Source organism: Oreochromis niloticus, linkage group LG23 (assembly GCF_001858045.2).
Source record: "Oreochromis niloticus isolate F11D_XX linkage group LG23, O_niloticus_UMD_NMBU, whole genome shotgun sequence".
Taxonomy (NCBI): Eukaryota; Metazoa; Chordata; class Actinopteri; order Cichliformes; family Cichlidae; genus Oreochromis; species Oreochromis niloticus.
Genome location: NC_031986.2, coordinates 4,789,890 through 4,803,351, shown reverse-complemented (window position 1 = coordinate 4,803,351; position 13,462 = coordinate 4,789,890). Strand labels below are relative to the sequence as shown.

The 13,462-nt window shown below is 42.4% G+C and overlaps 1 protein-coding gene across 4 annotated transcripts in view; it reads left to right on the top strand.

Moving 5' to 3' along the window:
- LOC102078426 (fidgetin) overlaps nucleotides 1–13,156 on the top strand; it is a 31,968-nt gene extending 18,812 nt beyond the window's left edge. For all 4 annotated transcript variants that reach the window (XM_025903222.1, XM_019352235.2, XM_025903223.1 and 1 more), the window contains exon 3: nucleotides 6,924–13,156. In XM_025903222.1, coding sequence (XP_025759007.1) covers nucleotides 6,924–9,205 — 2,282 coding nt within the window. In that variant the 3' untranslated portion in view covers nucleotides 9,206–13,156. The remainder of the gene's footprint in view (nucleotides 1–6,923) is intronic.
- The last annotated feature ends 306 nt before the right edge of the window (nucleotides 13,157–13,462 follow it).

Sequence of the window (13,462 nt, the reverse complement as noted above, 5' to 3'; positions counted from 1 at the left end):
TGCAGAGGGGGGAAAAAAACAGCTGCCATAAGATGTTTAAGCAGCAACAATTGAGTTTAAGTCACATACTTTATATCTTTCCACCTATTGATGATGTGTCTGGTTTCTGCGTGCTTGTGAAAGGCTTTTCTGATGAAAGAGACGCTATGGAGATGCTGCTGAGGTCGTGACACTGTTAGAGCACACTGGTGTTGAGAGTCTTTACAGATATTTTGTTCACACGATAAGAATAATCTGTTTTGCCTAAGCGGGCTCAATGTGTGCGTGCGTGTGTTGTGCATGTGTCAGTCTTCTTTTTTTACTTCATGACTGTGTGTGTGTGTGTGTGTGTGTGTATGTATCTGTGTGCAGGGCTGTCTTTGAGGAAGGAACCCTGCGTGGAGCTGGGTGATTAGGCACGCTGCGCTAGTCACAGGAAATGGAGTATCTGACGGACAGGCCAAGTGCATTATAGATGAATGTCGTGCATTAGCAGCGCCGAGCCCCTGCCGAATATCTCTCAATTTCCTCTCTGAATGACAAAAGAAGCCACGCACAATTTCCTTGATCCAGAGCATTTGTTTAACTGCGCCCTACCCATTTAACCCACCCATTCAATGGTCTGTCTAGTAAAAGGAAATTTAGACAGTGTCAATTTATACAGCTCTAAGGAAGATCTGATATGGGCAGGCAGGGGTTACGAGGATACGCCTCTGGAATTTAGTTAGAGATTTATGGTGGTTTGGTCTGATTTCTCCTGTAAGCTAAACTTGGTATCGTCATTAAACATGCCCTAATATTTTGAAAGTGTCAAAAACAGATTGATTTATTTTTTTGCTCCAGAAATATTTTAGAGTTTGCTGGTCAAAGCCGTGCAAACTTATCCCAAGGTCACAGATCGCTGATTACAATGGGTGTTAGAGTTTTTTAAAGTTGCTGTCATTTGTCAAATATCTTTATATCGCAGCTCCGAGCTGTCATCTTTACAGAATCCCCACCCCCACCCACCGTCTTTGAGTTAGTGACAGCTCATCTCTCCCGGTCACTGCTCGCCGTCTAGACTTTGAACTCGCTCTGTTTACTTCCTTATCTGTTGTTGTTGTTGTCGTTACTGTCGTTGCTTTGCGGCAGACTAGTCGTTGTAATGGTAAGCTGTGGCTGAACTTGAATCGAAGGCTTCAAAGATGTGAATTCAGGCTATTTTCAGAGGGAAAAAAAGTCTGTCATGGAGGATGGAAATGAAATTAAATTTCTGCTAGCAACACTTCTGTCTGTAGTTTGGACTCGGTTCAAATAAGGTTGTTAATAATGACATTTCTGTCACTTTCTGGATTGCAATTTCTGCTCCAAAGAATAAAGATGATTTCAGTTTTGATTTTGTGCACACATTTATGTTTGAGCGAGAGAGGGCGAGGGCGAGAGAGACACCAGCTCATGACTAATTTTATAATTAATTGCCTTTTGGAGGACCTAATCACATTATTTGACTCTCTACTGTAGGTTGTGTGCCAATACAGCGTAGCCTGTGGCTTAGTCACAGTGTGCCGGACTCATTAACGAGGCAGTCCGGAGATTTGTCAAACACACACGAGGCCTGCGTGCATAGAAAAATGCACACACATATGTCATTAAACAATAGCTGCGTACTGTATGTCGTGTACCGAGGTTTTTTTGTGCCGTGATTTACGGGTTAAAAGATGCCCTCTGGTGTATTTGATAAGGATTTGAATAACTGGCTGGTTAGATTTCCCCTGTGGTGCGTGAAAACGGGTCTCTCTTGATGAAGTTATCGCTTGTCATGCAGCTCTTTCTACTCCTCCACCTCCTCCTCCTCGTCCTCCTCTTTCTCTTCCAACGCTCGGCCGGAACACATTTGTTTAAAGGAAGGGGAAAAAAAGAATTACGACACAATAGTTTGTTTTTGAAGGTCTCTGGTGAGTGTTTATGTTAGAAAGACAAAGAGGGGTGCACATTTGTACGTCTTGTCTTGGCGTGTGTGTATACGCACGCGGTGGCAACATGTGTGCCAGCATGTCTTTTTCTCGTACGCACACATACACATACAGCTTAATTATGGCGTTACCGAAATAGGCAGTTTGCTCTGACACCCCGCTTGCAGAATCACATAGCAGACAGACTTAAAAGAGCTCATTAGCTCTCTCTAAAGAGCTGTTTACTGCATATACACACACACAGAGTAATAGGCAGTTCTGTTGATGCAGATGGATGCCGAGTGTAATGAGAATTATTAGGCTTCTCTGTGTGGAGGCTGGAGGAGAGGGGTGAAAAAAGCTGGCAGACTAGATGCTTCAGAAGGTGGAGAAGATTTCTGCTGGATGTTTCAGCCGAGTGCATGGTTTCTCTCTCTCTCCCTTTTTCTCTGCAACGCATATGACTCTTGGTTTAAAAAAAATTTAAAAAACCTGCACACCTTATTGCATGTGTCTGTCCAAATGCTCTGTAAATATGTCTGCCAGGTCTGCAGCCTTGCAGCTCCATCAAAGTGCTGTAACGAGACCAAAAACAAATAAATGGAAATATTTCTTGTTAAATATTTAAGCCGGAGGCCCCACGCATGTAATCTTGTAACCTTAATGAAGGCCGCTGTAGCCAAAGCTCAAATTGGGCACCACAATTAACAGAACAATTTTTATGTTTTAAAGAAAAGAGCCTTGACAGTTTGTGAAAATGAATGTGTGATGCTTTTTATAACACAGAGAAAAAAGGGATATTGAATCACCCTTTGACAATTAATTCAATGCCTTTTTTTCAATGTCTTTCAAGGTCATTCATAGCAAGTAAAGGGGTGTAGTAAGGCCCCACCCCACCTGCACCATCGCATTAGGCTGCTTTGCTTTGCTCATTGCCCCTGGTTTACATCACATTGAATTAAAGGATACACCCCTGAATGATACCAAAGTCAGTCCTCCTCCATCTCTTCCATATGTTTTGGAGAAGGAGCAGCAAGTTCAAAGTGCTCAGTTCAAAGCATCCGTCCTCATTTGAATAATGTAGCGTAATCGCTATTGCCTTATTTAAATAGTGCAAGTTATCGTTTGGCCTTCATTTGCATTGCTGGGGTAATCACTGCTTCTCTGCATTAACCTCATTATAGAAGAGATGAAAGCCCTGATGGAGCCTGACATACTCTTTTTATATATGTTATCTTTATTAATGACAGTATTAGAAAGATCGTGTTTCTTTAAACAGAGCACATAAGAGTTTGGTGCGTGTCGACTACAGGGAGTGAAGACTGAGACTTACAAGGCCTTTGTTTTTTGTGTTTATTCCTCCTTTTTATTACCTTCATCATTTTTATATATTACTCTTATTTCTCTCTGTCCTCACATCTTTTTTTGAATTATTTTGTGTAATAAGATAAGCTGGAGTATTTTAGGTAATACCACAGCTAGACAAAAAGGTATGCCGAAATGCCTAAATGTAATCAACAGATAAGTCTAAGAGAAAATGAACAGTTTTTTTCTATACTTTAGCATCTCTCTGAGTCTTCTACTAATAGTTAGATTTAAATTATGTTAAAAAATGTGATTTAAAAAGTAGCAACACCAAAGGTGTGGCACCATATTAAGCTATGCTCGCTTTGCTAGCTACATTGCTTTTCTTTGTTTTGTTTTTCACCACATCAGTAAAAATGCATTCATTATTTTTGTTTTTTACAAAGAAGGCAATTTATCATTTATGTATATGTGATTGACATATTATACCTGAGATGTGGCATTCATAAATGATAATGGCTAAAGAAAAACTTAGCTAAAGCTAGTTTGGCTAGCTCTTTTATTTGATATATTACTCATAGCTATTTGATTGTTTTACTGTATCAAGTGCACATTAAGATCCTTTTGAATGGCATTATTTAAGAAAATAAAATGTTTTGAGTGCACATTTGAAGTTGATTTTTATTTTATTTTAAATGTCAGTTTTGTTTTGTTCATATATATCTAAGGTTAACAGGGACATGTCTTGCTAACTTTCCTTTGATGTAGCTCTCGGCTTACTGTCTGGCTGCAAGAGGACATGAGAATTACTCTAAAGTTAAACATATATATCCAGGCATTAACAATAAAGCAAAAAAAACCCCAAAACTTTAAAGTACAGTTTTCTAGACATTAATATGAAAATATATTAGATGTCAACAGTTAGCTTCTGTTCAGTTTTTATAGAAAAATGTTTATTTCAGCCCAGATGGTGTCATCTATTACAGAGATTGTGTGATATCCTTAATTTCTTTAAAAAGAATGTGTCATATCATAGAATATATATTTATAACATTTGCTGCCACTTGCTCTGCACATTAATATTATGTTTTGTCCATAATCTTCAACTGAAGCACTGTTGAATGTCCATTTAAGAAACATCTGAAGGTGGATTTTTCTGTGGCAGAATCACGCTGCAGATTCACCCTGTGTCAGCGATGCTGTTTCACTGTAGGTTTGTGTCACTGCAGAGAGGAGAGTCACTCTGAAAGGATATACCGTGATTATAGCGCCTGAATCAGATGGGGAGTGGACAGTTGGTTTGTAAGAAAAGGTCTATAATAAATACATATACATATGTATGTGTATATATATATGTATACATGTATACAAGTATTTACGGATAGTTGAAGACATGGCTGAATCTGTTGTCCTCATCCATATCTGCTTTATATTTATTTGGTAATGTTTAAAAGCTAATGTTGAAACTATACAGACTTTATGTCCAGTCTTTTGCTCCTGGCTACGGATCAGACATGATGCTCAGAATACAAGCTTGAGAGCAGCCTTGAATTGTTTAGTATTTTCAGTGATCTTGTTCTATTAAGGATTGATCAATACTCATTGACAGTGGCTTACTGACAAAATAACAAGAAAAATAACAAAACTGCACCCTCTGATGGACTGCAAACAGATGAATTTTTTTCTGTGGACTCTCTGAGCTACTGAGATTAAAATGGTTACACTGCTGTATGAAAGCATTGGAATCATCACAGAGGAATGTGACTTTGTAGCATTTTGTCTTTGCAAATAGTGCTCTTTGGCAGTTGTGCAGCCATTTTTTTTTATATCTGTTAAATTTTTCTTTGCTGGTGTAAAATCTGAATTTTGTCTGGAGTGTTGTTTTTATTTTCTCCTGTTTTTGGAATCGTAATTTCCTCTTAGAAATACTGCCCTTTTTATATTCCTGCCTTCACTTAATATATTCTCAATATTAAAAGAGCCTCTTAGCTAGTACAAAACTTCGCCCAGCTCTGTCTGAGGTGTTCCCTGCTCGCTACACTGGGAGGGTGATGGGCACGCCAGCCCCGGCAAGACTCCCCTCGGCTAAAATGTTGTAAATTAACACAATTAGCAGATCGCCATTCTGCTAATTAGCCACTGGCGTCTGCTGAGAGATGGCTAGAGAGAAGAATCAGAGAGGAAATAGGAGTCTAGGGATACCCCCACCCCCACCCCTGCCTGTGTTGTTACCAAACAAACACAGGGCCTCGGAAAAGAGAGCAAGAGAGTGTGAACGTGTATTTGTTTGTGTCTGCTTGCTTTCTGCGTTTTTTTCCCCTTGTTTATGTGTTTGCAGTAGCATAAATGGATGGGAGGAAGGGAAGATTTGCTCCTCCGTGAATGCATTTTATTGTGCGTGCCGGCTTTATTCACACAAGCACAAAAACACACACATAAACCAATTTTGAAACAGGGATTGCTTACTAGACCCCCAGCTGTGGGTCTCTACATGCATCCACTGCCAGTCAATAAGTCGGAGGAAGTAGCTTAAATGACACCGATATTATCCTTTATTTGTGTGCACTAAGTCAAATCAAACAGGGTTCAATCTGCTGTGTGGCTGCTGTGATTACGCCCAGTCCAGCCTTTGATAGTGCCACGGCTTTGATAGTGAGACAACGATGGAGCCACTGTGTGACTGTCAGTGTTTGCAGATGGCATTGGCTGGGATTAAAGGAAACAGTGGCTCTCCAGCCTCCTGAGGCAATAAAGGGGAGAGCCAGGTGAGTATGTCTGAGATGAGAAGGTGCAAAGGAAGGAGGGAAGGGGAGGGAGGCAAAGTGAGCACAGAGGGACTAAATAAGAGGAGGGGTGGCTTCGAAGAAAGGGAGTGAAAAGTGGAGATATATATCGAAATAGATGGAGTCGGAATAAAAGGAGGTGAAGAGAAATAAAGACAGATCTAGCAGAAGGGGAGGTGGAAAATGGATAACAAACAAAAGCAAAGAGGAGAGAGGCTGAGAGTGAAAACAAGGCGGCAGGGAGGCATGAAGAAGAGAGGCAGACAGAATGGTAAAGAGAATGGTAGAGAGAGAGAGGTCAAGGTGGAGCTGTGCAGAAAGGAACTAAGCTTGAGACACAATGTGTTGTAATTCATAGCTCGCTACAGCTCCTGCGTGTGTGCCTGTGTTTGTCTGTCTGGGTCAGTGGATGTGTGTGCGCGCGCGCGCGTGTGCTCATGGACATCAGCACGCCTGAGTGCAGGGATAGATGGTTTTTTTCTTTTTTTTTTAAACGCCTATGTGTCTGAGCACAGGTTTGTCTTTAAGTGTGTATTGAATGAAAGTACCACAAGCAGAGATGTGTGTGTGTGCTGCTTTGTGGCACTCGGCGAGGCACATTTTCAAACCCATCTCCAGCCTCCTCAGATGAGCCCGGGATTATAGAGTGACCCTCAATGCCTCTGTCTTATTGGTCTGGCCAGGGTGCATTAGGCTGCCGTAACCAGCCATCCCAGCGTCTGTCTGTACCGCACTTTACCTGCTGATGTTCTCTCAGAGTCCTTGTGAGCTGCAGGATTTAACAAATCTTGATTAGTTGCATGCAAATCCATAATAACACACCAAATACGCCTCTGGATAAATATCACCTTTTTGGACAGTTTTAATTATTGTTCAAATGATGTTAGCTTGTCAGTGTGTTAACGCATCTGTCTTTTTTCCTCAGGCGTAAAGATGCAGTGGACCCCCGAGCACAGCCAGTGGGCCGAACAGCATTTTGACATTTCGTCCACCACGCGCTCGCCAGCCCACAAGGCTGAGGCATACAGGGCAGTACCTGGCCACCTGCAGCGCTCGGCCACCTACCAATATGCCTGGGCCAATGACGACATCTCGGCCCTCACTGCCTCCAACCTGCTCAAGAAGTACGCTGAGAAGTACTCTGGTATTCTGGATATGCCGGGCTCATATTCCGAGACGCCTGGTGTCCCAGGAGTGATGAATGGACGGAAAGGTGAATCTGAGCCCTGGCAGGATGGTGTCTACCCCATGAGCTGTATCCCAGAGGGCATTTCCGTCAGGAAAGGGGGGGTGGCGGCAGCTTCAGAGGTGGTGTCTGGCATGTGCAGCTCTCCGGGCCTGGCTTCCAGCACCCTGAGTGAGCCCAGCTACTCCAGCAGTAGCTGTGGGAGCCACACGGCAACTGCCCTGCACTCTTCCTCCATGCCCTCTCAGGAATATGGCCCCGCGTACAGCAGCTCGTACCTGCACAGCAGTTACAGCTCCCAGTCTACCCCCGCCCCGGCACTTCCATCCCCACTGCACAGCTCTGGGCTACTGCAACCACCTCCTCCTCCTCCACCCTCCCACCCCACTATAGTCCCAGCTTACAATGGAGGCTCCCCCAACTTGTCTAGTTATAATTACCCCCCAGCAGGCTACCCAGCTCAAAACTCAGTTGGGCCAGGATATAGCCCTGGAGGAGCCCCCCCTCCCTCCTCGTACCTTCCCTCAGGCATTGCTGCACCTACACCCCTTGCTCCCTCTTCTGCTTTACCTGGATACCCATACCAGAGCCACAACCTGACCCCAATTGCCCCAACCCCTCTCAACAATAGCTCCTCCAACTCCCTAAAGAGGAAAGCCTTCTACATGACAGGTCAAGGAGAGATAGACTCCTCTTATGGTAACTTTGGCTACAGCCAGGCAAGGAGCTCAGCTGAGAGTCCCATGTACAGGGTAGCAGATAGCAGCAGTACAAATGGAGGCTCCAACAGTGCCAGTGGTGGTGGGTTTGACAGGAGTGCTGAGAAGTCATCTTTAACTTTTAATCCTCAGAAACAATCCACCATTGCATCAGAGCAGCAGAGGAAGTACAGCAGCCAGGCAACTGGTGGGCCACTGACTCCACCAGCCTACGTCTCCTCCACCCTGGGGGGTTCCCGCTCAGCAGACTCTATTCCCAGCTTTACCTCCCCCTCCCTCAGTGAGCAAGGTCCTGAAGACCACCGTCTCCACCTTTCTCACTCAGCACCTGGACCTACCTCCTCATCATCCACTTCCAACTCCCGGCCTGCTGAAGAACAACTAAAAACCAGTGATCCTCACCTCCTGGACATGGTTACCTCTGAAATTGTACAGCAGGGTCCCCCGGTGGATTGGAGTGACATTGCAGGTCTAGAACTCGCCAAGGCTACCCTGAAGGAAGAGGTCCTGTGGCCCATTCTGCGTCCAGACATGTTCAGCAGTTTAGGACCAGCCCCGCGTTGTGTGTTGCTGTTTGGCCCCAGGGGCAGTGGCAGGACGTTGCTGGGACGTTGCCTGGCAAGTCAGCTGGGGGCACCATTCCTACAGCTCAGCGGCTCAACACTGGCCACAAAGTGGCTGGCGGATGGAGAAAAAATCATCCGAGCATCATTCCTAGTGGCACGGTGCCGGCAGCCCTCAGTACTGTTCATTAGTGAAGTGGACATGCTCTTGTCTGCCCACCTCAGTGAAGAGAGCCCTATCAATCGACTTAAAGGTGAACTTCTTGCCCAGTTAGACTCACTTCTTATGGGCTCGGGCGAAGATGGAGGCAACCAAGTATTGGTGGTTTGCTCCACAAGCAGACCACAGGATATGGATGAAGGACTGCGCAGGTACTTTTCCCGGAGGGTCCTGGTGCCTCTGCCGGATAGCGCAGCTCGACACCAGATCATGAACCAGCTCTTGGCCCAATCTCAGCACAAATACTGTTTGAGCGAGGAGGAGCTGGCGCTGCTGGTCCAGCGTACAGAGGGTTTCTCAGGACTGGATCTGGCCAGACTCTGCCAGGAGGCTCTTGTAGGTCTGTTACATGTCTCTGCACAGGGCGTGGACATGACTGGTATGATGCCCAGGGGACAAATCAGGCCCCTCACCTACCAGGACATTGAGAGTGTCTTCTGTAAATTCCAAGCAAGTGTATCACAGAAAGAGATTGACACTTACACTGAGTGGAACAAAATGTTTGGTTGCAGTCAGTGAAAAGATAGATTTCGCCCTTGAGAAGAAGAGGTTTCCACAATTCCTCCCCTCAGGGCAGAAGCATTGTGCTGAAGGGGAAAGGCACACAAAAGGCCAACACAAGCTCTCACAAGCAGGGTTTAGATGCACCAAGAGAGTCGCTTTGATGAGACAACTGGCAATTTTGCAGTTAATGAACAAGAGTTTTTATTTGAATGCTCGACACTCCAGAAAGCCAGGGATTGTTTACACATTGCAAGCAAGTTGGCTTCAGACAAGACACCCCAGTGTCTGTGTATATATTGTTATGTTGTTGTTCTTGAGATTTAGTTGGCTATCCAAGTGCCTGAAGTGGTGCTTTCTGAGTTTATTTGTTTATTTGCCTCACAATCTACATTCATGGCATGAGCTGATAATTATTAAGAGCTTTAAAAACTTCAGCGGCGTGTCTGAAAGAGCCAGACGGACAGTCACCATTGGTGGTGGTCAATTGACCTTTATTGTCTTACTAAGAGCAGAAATCCATTTGGACTGCAGTAACCTGGGCCCCTGACTCTCACCCATGTTTCTGATCCTGTGTCTGCAAAACAAGCAAACGTAACGAACCAACAACCAACACTCAGGAAAGCGTTTGTGAATTGTACAGTACCTCAAGACATTTTCACGAAAAGCACTAAGACCTGAGAGGAGAATCTGGCAGTGTTAGGTGTACCTCAAAAGACTAGGCTAAATAGCAAAGAGGTGGCAATGAATGTACTAAATGTGTTCTGGATTGGCGGAACATATTCTATAGTGAGAGTAAAAACATTTTGTCCTTTTTTCCCCCTGACTGCAGGTGCTTTAGTTACCTGTTTCTACTTGACCAATCCTTGTGAGCTTATTCCCATTGCTGTTTCAAAATATAAAACTGTGTTGTTTTGGGGTTTTAAAAGATGGGCAGGTGTTGGGGTGGTGGGAGTTGTACATTAATTGAAACAACCATAATCAACATTGTCTATAATACATGATCTAGGCTATATGGTTTAGCTGCATGGAACCGCATCAGTTTATCAGCTAACTCCTGCGCAAAATATTCATCATACAATAAGCGAGGTATTCTCTGATCTTGATGAACTTAAACAAATGGAAGGAATCATTCCTCATATAAATATACTTATTTGCTTTTTTAACTGAGAGATCAGGCTAGTACCAACAGCTGTTTACGTTAGCTTGGCATAAAATATGTTAGCCTGTAAGACTACAGCATGTTAAAGTTAACCAGTTAACTTTTTAAACACTTAACAGTGTTTTTACAGGGATTTTGCAATGCCAAGCTAACGGGCAAATGTTTGTAGACTTGGCTATCTTTCATAAAGAGAACAAATAAATGTATTTCTCCAAAATATCAGTGATATGAAAGAAAAAATACTGTCTTTTTGTGTGGGTATTAGATTATTGTTTGACTTGGTCTTGTTAGCATGGTCTTGAGGAAAGCATGTTTGTCAGTCAGCATCAAGAAAGCGAGGCTTGGATATTGCCCTTACCGAGTCCAACTGAAATCATATTTAGTTATTTTTTGCAATATAAAAAAATGTCATATATAAATATGCTTTTAAATTAACTTTTAACTTTGATATCATTAAAAGAACAGAACATGCTCATACAACCATAAATACCAATCAGACATTGTAACATTTATGCTGTGACTAAAATAGGAGCGCTACGAAATTATGGATCATATCATAACTGTGTAGGTGCAACATTTTACAAAAATTACATTATTGCTTTTATTTGCTATATTTTATTGAGGTCTTCAACTATTACTGGTGTTTATTTAGAAAAAATTGAAAATTAATAGTAAGTCTATTTTCCATTGTGAAAATGAAACTAAATAAGAAGTGAAATATAAGAATATGGTTACAGTTTTTGCAAAAAAAAAAAAAATTCTCTTGCTGATTTAGTCACGTGACCTCTAAGGCCCTCTTAGCAAACGACTTTAACGGTTCTTTGGGACAGACAACAAAAAAATTTAATTTGAGAGATAGTTGTGCTGTAGAAGATAACACAATGATTTCAGTTGGACTTTGGTATCATAGATACGTTTGTAGGAATTTCCCCTTGTTAAACACTGGCTCAGTTTCCAAGACACAGATGACGCTTTGCTATAGACAAAAAAAATTGATTAGCTTCACAATGGGATGCCACTCATGTAAATTACATATGTGGAAAGTAGAAATTAAAAAAATCAATTCGGTTGCACGGCAGTTGTCATAACCATAATATGGGCAGCCAGGAGGTATATGCAGTTGGAATATATATGTGTTTTATTTTGTTTTTTTAAATCTAAGATGACCACCCCAGAAAAACAAATCAATTCTAAACAATGTCAGCCCTTTTTTTTCTGTATCCGTATTGTCTTTCTTTTTGCAAGTTACTAAGATGGTGTGAAGCACATGATCTACCTACATTTGAGTTCATACTGTTTAACATGAGTGGGGAATTTTGGCAGTAGTTTTGAAGACCTACATCACTGAACAATATCTGTTTCCCTTTGTATCACATTGGAATGTATTTTTGTCTCTTCCTTGCCACCGTTTAAGGAGCTGTTGTGGTATGGGACTACTTAAGTCTGTTGCACGTGCACTAAAGCATTTTGTGTGTAATTTGGGGGAGGGGGGGTTTGTTGAAATTTCTCAGTGGCATTGACAGCACTTATTTAGTTGGTGTTTTATTTATCTGAACCGCTGATCAGTCTTACCCTTTTTATTGTACCTCCTGATTTTTCTATAAGAAAAATATCCCAAAGGTACGAGCTGCTTGTTGTGTATGCCTCGTGTCGCTATCTCGTAGGCACCATCAGTTCGGCACCTGGTGTGGGGTGGGGGTGGGGAGTTCTGCTGAGCATCAGCAAACTGATGGAAAAGAGAGACAGACAGGCAGTGTGGCAGCAGCAGCAGCAGCACAAGGGGGGAAAGCAGAGTGGTCCGTCAGAAAACCACCCTCAAAACAATCTGTACCAGAATTCCTTCTGTCAGCAAATCCTCTGGAGAGAGAGTCCCTTTGGACAGAAAAACCTACTAATGCACTTCACAGCACACAACAGCAGCACAGGCCTTTCCTCCTCTCTCTCTCTATCCCTCGCCATTCTCCGCAAGCCAACCAACAAACCACTTGAAACACACTGGTCAATGCTACGCTTTGTTTGTTGCGTGTTTAGCGGTCCTCTTTTCAAGTCTTTTTCTCCATGATGTGCTGATCTTTTCCCCTTTTTTTTCCTTTCTTTAAATAGAGTTCTTCTTTAAAGCATTTCTACCTCATGGCTACAAAACACACGTGGTATTTGATTTATGTCTTTTACAAATGTCAGACATTTGTGGAAAACGTATTAAAAAAAAGACAAAAAAAGGAGGAAAGAATAACACCATGAAGTTTTGCGCAGTCTACCTCAGATGACTGTACTTAAAAACATTTAGCTGATGGTGCGACCGGAGGCTGCAGCATAGCCTAGTGTGCGTGCGCGCGTTTGTGTGTGTTACCACGTGTCCTCTCCGAGACAGACACACACTCGTGATAAAACTGATGTGAAAACACACAAGCGATTCGTAAAGGGGGCGGGGGAACGGTTGGGGGTCAACCTAAACATGACCTGAAATGTATAATCCAATACATTTGCTTTAATCTTCTGTGAAGTACTGTGGTTGTGCGCGTGTGAATGTGTATATACATGGGCACACTCTTTTTATTTAATTTTATTTTTTTGATTTAGTGTGTTAAATTTTATAAATTGTTAGTATATATAACACACTTGCACAACTTTAAAACAGAGTGTAATGTGTTTCTGTTGTACATATCTATACATACAATACAAATGCACCACTTGTTTATATGTGTGAATATGTTGCCATACTTGCAGTCAACTTAAATGTATTTTCATGTAATCTGAGATACAAGCAGCAACAAACAATTCATTAAAGACATTTTCTTGGGAGATTACATCTTGTATATGTTTTTTTTTTTTTTTTTTTATTGGAAGCATAAAGTTAAGGCTCTGAGGGATAAATTGGAGGTAAAAGATTAATAACTGAATTTATTTATCAGTAGAATGGAAAAATAAATGTATTGTCCTGCCAAAAAATAGCCCAGCTGAAAAATCCCCTTAATGAGCCTTGTGTTAGTCACCCTTGTGTGCAATTATAAAATCATCCGTGTTGCACAGGAAGCCAGCACTGTCGCTTCTCTCATTAAAATGTAACAATTCATTTCTCTTGCTATGCTAAGAGTGGCAAGACCAAAACATTA